Source organism: Ciona robusta, chromosome 1 (assembly GCF_009617815.1).
Source record: "Ciona robusta chromosome 1, ASM961781v2".
NCBI lineage: Eukaryota > Metazoa > Chordata > Ascidiacea > Phlebobranchia > Cionidae > Ciona > Ciona robusta.
Genome location: NC_143235.1, coordinates 3,433,941 through 3,445,519, shown reverse-complemented (window position 1 = coordinate 3,445,519; position 11,579 = coordinate 3,433,941). Strand labels below are relative to the sequence as shown.

Genomic DNA, 11,579 nt, shown 5'->3' with positions numbered 1-11,579 from the left:
CATGCTTGGAGATGGCGTAAGTCGCTTGGTGGATCACATTTTTTTTATCTCTTAAAATTTTTGTTGTTGTATATAGTATATTGTTTAATTTAAAGCATTGGCCAAGCACACACACTCTTTGGAGCAGTTATATTGACGCCCTTATGATAGTTATGCGAGTACTTGCTGTGGGCATATAATAGCTACCGTGCAAAAAAAGGTTCAAGGAAGCATTTGCCAAAACCCGCCGCTACCATAAATACGTGATATCCTGAAAACGGCATACACGTCATCTGTCATTTTTAAAACAACACGAAGTTTACAAGTATTTCTACGTAACCCTGGGCCAAACCATAACATACTTACCGCTTCTGTAAACATCGAATGTTATTCGCTATTTTTGTATCCATACTATACACAAACCAAATTAAACTATTCGCCAGCACTCGTTTATTGCAAATTTAGTAGGGTGTGGTAAAGAGAGAGATAAAGCGGAACACTTTTATTTTTACGTGCCCTATACCATTTGAACAATCACATTCTTCTTGACGTGCATTCATACTAACAAATATTTACATTAATCAAATTAACAAAAAAAGAAAATGCCCCAATTTACTCCACTGTTAAACAAAATTATCGCGAAAAAATGTTTTGAAAAATTAATAACGTTTATTTTTGGAGTTGTGAGGATATGGTTGTATAAATCTATAAATATATGGTAGACTGGAACAAGACGAGACCCATCAGCCCCCAAGTTGCATGTACTTTTAACGACAATTTTTTTGCTCCCCCCTGGCCCTAAACAGCGCATTTTTGCTATAAGCCAACGATTTTCTTGAGTCCTGATCGCAATAATAATTAACTTTAATTAACTCAAGAGATTAATTAAAAACTTGTCAATCGTGTTTCCTCTTTTTTTAAAGCCTGATTGCCGTAACGATTTTCACGAGGAACACCATACTGTTACTATTAAAGCCTAAATATTTGCAAGTAAAAAGTTTTGCCACACTGAGATTTTTCTGATAAATACGGTACAGTGTAATTTGTGCTATGAACAACAAACTTTGTCCAGTCACCAAATTATTAACATAGGCCAGTTTAATTACGGGATGCCATACTGGAATTGCTTTCTTTGATTTAAAAAATCTTAAAACTAATCGGCTGTCATCAACCGCAGTATAAGCACGAATTCCAGTGGGTGTCCCTCGCTACGCGCGAATATCGCAAACAGTGTGTCTAAATACGCGGAAACAGCTCTAACAACGCGAACAATTACACGGTGGACATTACTGACAGGTGTTACACCCTACTATAACCATGAAAATGGTTTTGGACCAATTAGGCCCCCAGGCTTTTGTAATAAATTTAAGAATAATTTATATGATAAGGTAATCTTAATAAATACTTTTATTGCCACAATAAAACCAAGTAGATGTAAAATAAATGAGGTTATTTATACTATACTGTTAAAATCTTAAAAAATAAAATATGATCGCGAGGGTCCTACTAAAACACGCCCGGCGGGGCCCGGTGGGGCCCGGTGGAAAAAAATATACTAAAACACGCCCGGAGCAGGGCCCGGTGGGGCCCGGTGGGGCCCGGTGAGGACCCGGTGTTACGAGTCATACTAAAACACGCCCGGTGGGGGGCCCGGTGAGTATTTCTTGAAAGGGGAGCTTTCCCTATGCAAGAGCCACCAAAATGCGTGTGTGAAACAGAACTTGTGAAAAAATTGGAAGATATTGTCTGTCTTTAAAGCATAAAGATGGCAATTTTCGGTGATAGAAATTACATTCTTGCTCCGCACGTCATCGCTGAAACAAAATGTGCATAGAAAATAAAACATGATGATGAAAATGGACACGTAATTCGCAAGTTCTTTAATTATCGCTCTGCTAAAACGGAAACAAACGTGGGATCGCGCTACTGAGGGCTTGTCCGAATACGTAAAAGCCTAACACGCTAACTAAAAGACACATCATGTCTAATACTTACATTTTTCGTTTTAAAAGTTACATTGTTCGTCTTTTAAAGTTTTTAATAATAAAACTTCGATCAAGTAAGTGTATGTATAGTAGCACATATAGTAGGGTGGGGTAAGATGGGACGCCTTTTTATTCTGTTTCTCGTCCCATTTGGTAGTAAGCAAAGAACATTCAAAGAATTATAAAACTATATTTTTACGACTCCCATAGAACGTTGTTAATTGTTTAAAACACGAACAGAAAATTTGGATCTTATGTGCTAAAGGTGTCCTGTCTCCCCCCGTCCTACTGTAATATTTAAATATCCTGATCGTGTTTTAAACAGTTAACAACAGTCTATGGGAGTCGTGAGGACATAGTTTTATAATTCTTTGAATGTTCTTTGCTTACTACCAAATAGGACGAGAAATAGAATGAAAAGGTGTCCCATCTTACCCCACCCCCTATTAACAAAATTCAACGAATAAACTTTTGCTAAAAATACAGTTCATTATGTAAGTGTACAACGAAACAAACTTCGTACATCCATAATCAAAGTTAATTTTCAAAAAACTTAACTCGGGGGTCTCATTAGGCTAAAAATCTGAATACACGCATCACATTTTGGTGGATCTTGAATAGGGAAAGCTCCCTTTTCAAGAAATACTTACCGGGCCCCCCACCGGGCGTGTTTTAGTATGACTCGTAACACCGGGTCCTCACCGGGTCCCACCGGGCCCCACCGGGCCCCGCACCGGGCGTGTTTTAGTATATTTTTTTCCACCGGGCCCCACCGGGCCCCGCCGGGCGTGTTTTAGTAGGACCGGATCGCGATGTCATGTGTTTTTATGATAAGGGGGTTCCCCTTAGCGGAAATGTTAAATTTTTGTTTTCGAAAGTTTTTGATTAGATTTTCGTGAAATTAATGCTTTTGTTTAATATGTGGCTCTTATTTATTCAAGTTTGCATTATTTTTAGATTCTGCGACGCCCAAAACCTTGTTACTGATGTGACGGGACAGGTAAAAGACTTTTTGTTGGAACTTTTTACATCAATCACAATCTAAAAATAACAAACCATATAAATGGTCTGTTTGTCTGCTATAGATGCAAATATGGTTTTAACTGTATAGTGTGTTTTAACAAGTTTTGTTTTGTTACTATATCCTGTTTTTTTGTTTAAAATATTTCTAAATCTTTTTTACCATAATTAAAATGACACATAAAGTTTTTAATACATATTATTACATAATCGTTTATCATTTACCGTCCGCATATACATGTATGATGTATATTGTGAAAAGTTAGTCAAATGTATATGCTTGCCACGCTTTAGTTGACTTCGAATCCCAAATTTGACTATCATCACTTTTGTTTTTCTGAAAAGTCAAACTGTATAATTGTGGCATGCTATTTAATAATTTAATTTTATACCAAAATATATAGGTTGAACTTTCAATGTACCTGCTAAATGTAGAACGACACTTCTTTCTTCCAACTAAATTTAAATAGTTTTTATTTAAAAGCTTTTTTATTTTTTCACCAATGTTTGTTTTTGGTAGCCTATATTCTGTCTTTTAGTTTTAACTCTTTTTCAATCTTTGCTAATGTAATTTAGCAGACAATTACTATTATTATAAAAGTTTTTATTAATATAATTTTTTTTATTAATTCAAAAGGTATTATTATTATTATTGTAAAAAGTATTATTATTAATATAAAAGTTATTAATTTAATACTAAAGATTTTATTAAAATAAAAGTTTTTATTACTTCAAAAGTTATTATTAATATAAAAGGTATTATTAATATACAATAATATTATAATAAACACTAAACCTTTTTTAGGTGTTCACCACCCCTTCCAGCAGGAGTGGGTTCGTTGCTGCATACGTTGATATAAATAACGATAAACTGACGGACATCTGTGTTGTATCAGGTATTTTAATGTTAATTCTTAAGTTTTAAAATCTTCTTATTATGTTCACTAAAAAATGAATATTATAATGTAATCATAAATTTTATTTATCTTTTCAAATATAATAGCAAAGATCAAAAACTTAAAAAACAGCAATTAAAAAAAGCAACAATAAAAACACAGCAACAAAAATAGAACAGTATTTAGTAATAAAACAACAATCAATAAAACACAGGGTAAAAACTAAAAACAAGCATAATTTATACCAGATGAGGTTCTTGATGCTTGACAACTGTTTGTGTAACTTTAGTTTAACTATTCTACACTAAAATTCATTCAGTAAGTAACATTCATTCAATCATTTACATCCAAATTTACTAAACTTAAAAAAATAAAATAAGCAATGTGTTTTTGCTTTTTTTCACACAGAGAGTCATAAAGAATTAAAACTTGTGTACGGTGGAACAGAAACCAGGCTTGTGCAATTCAAGTCACTTGTTATTACTGATGATAATCTTTCCATACTTGGTGTGATACCTGGAGATTATAATGGGGACGGACATGTGGATATATTGATAACATTAAAAGGTGAGCTTTAGACGATAATTTTAAATAGCTACGAATGCACATTGCAGAATAATTAGGTATTCTAGGATATAAAATTTGTGTTGAAATACCAGTATAGTAGCAGTTGTGAATATTTTTTATTATTTCTGTAATAGGTAACTCATTATGTTACTGTGTAATTCAATTAGGCCATAATATATATTTATATATAAAATAAATATATGAATGAATGAATGAATGAATGTAACTTACTTTATCCTCGCGTGGCTGGAAAACGACAGTCGTTATCACACGGGTTTAACACCTCGTGCCAGCTTACGAGTTACCATGTATCTTACTTTGTGGGTGATTATATATAGTAGGGTAGGAGAAGATAGGACACCTTTCATTCTATTTTCTCGTCCCAATTGGTAGTAAACAAAGAACATTCAAAGAAATATAAAACCTTAATCTCACGACTCCCATAGACCGTTGTTAATTGTTTAAAACACAGATTTTCAATTAGGCTAAATATATATATATTATATATATAATATTATTATCATTCTGATATTCTATGCTTTATTCCATTACAAAAACAAAATTATCTGAGATTTTATGTTTTCTCACAGACAGCAACAGCAATTCTAACCTGGTGCAAATAAAAATATTCTGGGGTGATTCTGAAAATAAGTTTACCTCTCAAAATGATATTGATGGTCAAGTAATTGACGAACTATTACTACTGGATGCAAATGCTGATATGGTTTCTGATTTGTTTGTTACAATTGCAAATGGGACTAGGTAAAATATGTTCAGGGGCAATACACTTACGTGACTTGGTGCCAATTGCTCTCACCCAATGGTCCAATGGGTCCACCCAATGTGGCTGGAAAGCGACAGTTGTTATCACACGGGTTTAACACCTCGTTCCAGCTTACGAGTTACCATGTATGTTACTTCGTGGGTAATTATTTTTTGGGAGATTTTTTGCATTTTTTTATGTATGGCTGATAATTTGGACAACCCATTAGTGACCGCTGGGTTGGAGCAATTGCCGTTAACTGTCTTGCCCAAGGACACATACACCCACAATGGTAGCAACGTGGAGCCTTGAACCCATTACCTCTGGGTTACAGCAGGCGTGCTAACCACTATGCCATGGCGCCGGCAATAGTCTCTAAATCAGTGGTTCTCAACCTGCGGGTGGGACCGCTGCCTGGCCACGTCAACTTTTTTACTAGTCAACTTTTTTCCTGGTTCGCAAAATCTAATTTCTCATTAAATTATAGTTTTCGTTCTTACATTTTGGGTTAATTTTATTTTTAAAGTTCTACAGTCCGCAAAATTTGTTATGAAATTTTATACGTCCGTAAGCTAAAAAGGTTGAGAACCACTGGTCTATATTGTCAGCCATATATAACAAATCTAAAAAACAATCACCCACAAAGTTACATTCTTGGTAACTCGTAAACGGTCACGAGGTCGAGGTGTATGGAACAGAACAGCTGTGTTATAACGACTAATTTTTCAATCATGCGTAGATAAAGCAAATTACATTCATTTATTCATTCATACAGACAATTCTGGCTGGGACACGCTGGTGCTATTACCGGTAACTGGTCATTTGAACACACATCATTTTCGAAAGCATCAACCAGACCAGTCAAGTTCCCACACTCAAATGCATTTGTTGACTTAACTGGTGATGGTGGAGCTGACTTGTTTGTTACAACACTTGATACAAATGGTAGAATTGTATTTGAGGTTTGGCAGGTATGTCAACTGTTTTGGATAATTGTTTGATGCTATATTTAATCATTTCGTACTATATCCCATTTGATTTCGTAGTACAAGATACAACTATATTTATATATATATGACATTTCAGATTTCAATATTCGGTTAAAATGCTCTAGACTTTGAGATTCATTTTTTTAAATCACTTTTTTATTCAAAACTAATCACAGATAAAGTTACATGATAAGTAACTCATAAGCACCCATGAAATGTATGAATGAATGAATGTAACTTGCTATATCTCATGTGGCCAGAAAACGACAGTTGTTATAACACTTGTGTTCATACACCTCGTGTCAGCTTACAAGTTACCATGTATGTTACTTCATGGGTGATGATTATTTTTTTTTTTTAATTTCTGACAATAACCAAAACACATGCGTGATAACGACTGTCATTGCCTCTCCACACTAGGGTAAATGAATTAGGAATTACATTGATTTATTCAAATCCCCCACGCAGGGAACTGAACTCGGACCTCACTTATTTTCCAACTATTCATTACCTAATGAATACGACAACTTTGAAATTGGACAATCAGCGTTTGCGGATATAAACGGGGACGGAAAACAAGAACATATTGTTCCTGTTTGCAAAGTTAAAAATAAAAGGTGCCGTTCTGTTTTTGTTGTTGTTTTTATTATAAATAAAATGTGCTTTTGTTGTTTATATCCATGATTTGAATTGAATATTGGTATACATTATCTATATATATATAATTACCACAACATTTTTTTTCTCTATTTCTTTGACACACTATGTTACTTTTATTGTTGTTTTTTTTTGTTATTATATATGAAAGGTTCTCTTGTTTTTTTATTGTTAAAAACATGATTTCAATTAAATATTGACATATCATTAGTTATCATATTATTTCTATTTTTTTGTATTTTTTATACAGGCTATATTAAAATAGTAGTATGTTTATATATCCTATGTCAAATATAATGTTATTTAACTTAAAATAATGTTTACACTATATTTACATATTTCTTGAACAATCCTAATACTTTGTTCTTAATGGTTACTGTTATGACCTACAAGTTATGAGACAAAACAGATCTTAAAAAGTAGTTCAAACGTCACGGTGTAATATGTAATAATGTTAAAAACAAAAACCTTAGTCAATGTCGTTCAATGTCGTAACGTAACACGTGACTCACCAAATACCGCATGGTGGCGCTATAACAAAGAGTATTGGGGACCTAACGAAATATCATAACAGTTACCATACTAATAGTAAAGGCATTACCCAAATTAAATACGCTCATTAAATGACAATATCATGCAGATGCATAAGAAGCAATATCTTGGTATATTTTGATAAGGAATGGACTGAAATATTTTCTGACAATAACCAGTTCAATTTTATCTCTTCGCAAGCAAAGTGAGTTCTGTAAATTATTTCTTTTTAAAATTATTATATATAAATATACTTACACTCTTTTTTGTCTGATCTGTACGCTATGATTTCTTATAATTTCTTTTGATGGCTGCACATACAATATGAATTACTTAATGATGTTGTTAATTTATTTAAATTTTTTGGACCATGATTCTGAAAGTGGTTAAGTTTTTATGTTTTTTCTCCAATAGTTTTACGTTTAAACATATACTTTGTTGCTTTTAATTTTCATAATAGTCTAACCCACACATTTACAGTGGTTTGAAGATGGCTTTTAATTTTGTAATTAAAAAATATGTTTTTAGTAATTTTTAATTTTTTTTGTATATCCAAACAAACCAAAATGTTGTTTTAGTTATTTAAACCAACCAATCACGTTGGTTCTGGGTGATTTCAACCAAGATGTCTATGTCGATCTCGTTTGTGTGATGTATAATGTCAACCACACGGTGGCAGCAGAAGCACACATCTTGTACGGGGGCCCCTGCACGTGAGAATTTTTTTCTTTGCTGTGTTTTTTAAGGATTTTATAATTTTTATAAAGTTTTAAATTTTTCTATTTTTTTTTCTAGTTTTACTCAAGTTGTTTTTACTTGTAGTGTGTTTTGATGACTGGTATTACTGCTAATTCCACATATAAGATTTTCTATTTTTTTTGACAATTTATTGTAGTTTGTAGTGTGTGGTAAGATTGGATACCGTTAGCACCTAATTACTAACAAAAACACAATAAACATATAAAAACGGGACACCTTTTTATGCAATATGCAATAATTCTTATCGCATTTTGTAGTAAACAAAGAACATTTATAAAACCGTATTCCACGACTTACATAGACCGTTGTTAATTGTTTAAAACACGATCAGGATATTTAGATAGCATGTGCTAAAGGTGTCCCATCTTCCCCCATGCTACTATATCAACAATAGCCTTTTTACTTTCTTCATGTTTAATACATTTTCCCACAGCGGTAAAAAATGCCAGAATGTCAGATTCCAGTTTTCCTACAAACTGACATTGCCCAACACAGAGGGTGCATTCTCTGCTTCATTTTACAGCATACAAAATAACGGTGCACTAGATATACTTGTATCTGTGGCTTCTAGTAATGTATCTGTTCGAGTTTATCAGAACACTGGTGTTAACGATGCAAGTTTTGTTTTTATAAAAGTAAGTTTTCTATTCACTAGAACAAATTTTTACTTTTTTACTTTTTTATTTTTTTTTATTTTTCAAGAATAAATTTAAAGATAATTTTAAGATTGTTTTTTATGTTGCAGATTTTTATAATGGATAACTTTTGTTTAGTATTTATTTTAACAGTGTTTAAGAATTGTAACACGATCTATTTCCCGTATACAGTAAAATAGTAATACTTATGGGTAGTCTTTTATGATAAAGTCTGCTGGTTAAAATTATCAATAAATGTGTGCAAATATTTTTGTAATTAAATTATTTTTTTCTATTGTTTTTCTTTTACCAATGTTCTTGTGCAGTATGTATGTTATTACCTAACATATGACCCACAAAATAACATATATAGTAACCCGCAAGCTGGCGCAAGGTGTATGAAACAAAACACACGCGAAGATAAAGCAAGTTACATTCATTCATACTAAATATCCCAGGTGTGGCGACCACGCTTATTTTTCTCCAATTAAATCTAAATATGTTTTTAACTGTAAGCGTGTGTTTTAACAACTGTTGTTTTGTCGCAATATTCTGTCTTTTCGTTTAAAATATTTTTAAACCTTTGCTGCCGTAATCGAAGAGACAAATGAAAGTTATTATTCTGTGCAATTAAGTAGCTATGTTTTACTTTATACATTATACAGGTTCTGCCAGGCACGCCTATGTTGGAAAGTTCAAATGTACCAGGAGCTAGCGTGAGATATACGTCAACTAATGTTATGGTAAGTTCATCAAGCGCTTTCCAAACTTTCTAAAAAAATTTAAAAAAAAACACACCAAACTTTCTCCTAAAAAAATTACCAAACAGTCTTTTTTTACAGGGAGGTGTACAAATCAGCTCAGCGTGTCAACTGACACAGTCTTCCCATCTATCATTACAACTCCCTTATGTTATATTTGGGTTGGGGAGGTTACCCAATTTTATTGACACTCTCACAGTGTCAATGCCAGTCCCCCTGCTACCTACAACTCCAGGTATAAATAAATGTCGTTTCCAACCTTTTTAACATAGGCTTTTTTTGTCTAAACGTTTTTCAGACACCCACCGGGACCAATTTGTTAGCATTTTTGTTAAGTTACCATTGTGGGCAGATGTGTCTTTGGGCAAGACACTTAACGGCAATTGCTTCAACCCAGTGGGTTGCCCAAATTGTTAGTCATACATAAAAAAATACAATCACTCACAAAGTAACATACATGGTAACTCGTAAGCTAACACAAGGTGTATGAACACCCGTGTTATAACTACTGTCGTTTCCTGGCCACATGAGGATAAATCAAGTTAAATTCATTCATTCATTTATTTTCAGGTAATCCAATCAGCTATATAGCTTCACACAGCACTTGGACAATGTTGATTCCAAACTCCAAGCTCTACATAATTCCTTACCCAATGAATGATTCTTCCAGGTATGTTATAAATACAATTTAAGAATACATTGTGAAAACACTTTAAAATTGGTGCGAACATAGTATAAATTTAGTGCAATAATAAAGTTATGGTTTTTACCAAAGAGCAATTTCAGGTATTACAACATGCCTGGCAAAAATAGCAGCAGTATCTTATGTCCATTTTGTGATACAAACAAATGTAAAAGATCTTTTTAACTCTAGTGCATAATAAAAGCAGCCATTTTGAACATCTTAAACTAAAAGCATTGAATTGTATTATCACTCTATAACTGGTATATAAAATAAGTGTGATTTGTGTTATGTTTTTATAAAATATTTTTTAATTCCTTTAAAGAATGAAACTATAAAAATGCAATTTGGAACAAATGTTACTCTAAAATTAGCATGGTATATTTATCCGCTACAAGTTCTATAATCTAGCACTTTTTCCATTCATAATGTGTTTTTTCAAAGCTGGAAGAATGTTTTGGTTGTTACACCCAGCAGAAACATCATTTCAACTGCATTTGTTTTACTTTCGACCTGCATTGTTGTTGCAATAACAATAATAGTATTGCACTGTATGGAAAGAAGAGAAGACAAGCAGGAAAAAATACGTGAAGCACATCGTTTTCACTTTGACGCAATGTGACCTGTGTAAAACTGAGTATGACGTCATAGATAGTTGTGACGTCATGATGTTTCAAATTTCTAATTACACTGTGACATCATTCGCTGTCACAATCGCGAGTCCAATTGTGATTAGGTCCATGGCGTTATTCAATGCATATTTTAACTATTTGCACATTTTATTACAAAATCTGTTTCATTTTAACCTGTTACGCAAAGCTGCATTTCAAGGTTTAGTAACCATAAGTTATTTCAGAATAATTTATGTTTTTTAAGAATAACTTATGCCCAATAGGTTGTTTTAACAAAACAAAATATGCAACCTTGATTTAAAATAAATGTATGAAAACTAACTGCAAAATAGCTCTACGGTAACAGAAACTGTTTGGTGTCATTAAACCAGCAAGGGTGTAAGTTATACTGTTTTGTCAAAAGAGAAAGTATGATACAACATTTTTAAATCTGCTTGTATTTTAAGTTACACTATCAATAAAAATTATTTACTTTGTCTGCAGTTTGTGTTGTACCAATAGAACGAAAGTGGTGTATGTAATATATGCGCTAGTGTTATAAATCTAACTAGATATATAATAAAATACAACCATACAATTTAACAAGGGAAATGCAAATGTGGTGTGTAAAACAGTCGTCACTTACGGATAAAAAGTTACATTCATTGATTCATTGTGCTGTTTCCCGTGTCGTGATCAGAGCCATAGAAAGGTGTTTATACGACTCTGGTCGTGATCATAGAT

The 11,579-nt window shown here is 32.9% G+C and overlaps 1 protein-coding gene across 2 annotated transcripts; it reads left to right on the top strand.

Moving 5' to 3' along the window:
* The first annotated feature begins 1,248 nt into the window (after positions 1-1,248).
* Positions 1,249-11,332, top strand: LOC149741501 (T-cell immunomodulatory protein-like). Of its 2 annotated transcripts, XM_089892785.1 has the most exons (14): positions 1,249-1,367; positions 2,922-2,964; positions 3,790-3,880; positions 4,289-4,447; positions 5,038-5,209; positions 5,986-6,181; positions 6,668-6,816; positions 7,497-7,592; positions 7,966-8,100; positions 8,580-8,781; positions 9,447-9,524; positions 9,624-9,777; positions 10,113-10,212; positions 10,669-11,332. In XM_089892785.1, exons 1-14 carry the CDS (start codon positions 1,297-1,299, stop codon positions 10,844-10,846), a joined length of 1,824 nt encoding a protein of 607 aa, XP_089748911.1. In that variant the 5' UTR covers positions 1,249-1,296; the 3' UTR covers positions 10,847-11,332. The 2 variants fall into 2 exon arrangements, with proteins under 2 accessions (XP_089748911.1, XP_089748920.1); XM_089892794.1 differs by lacking the exon at positions 1,249-1,367 and having other exon boundaries at positions 2,798-2,964.
* Positions 11,333-11,579: the final 247 nt, after the last annotated feature.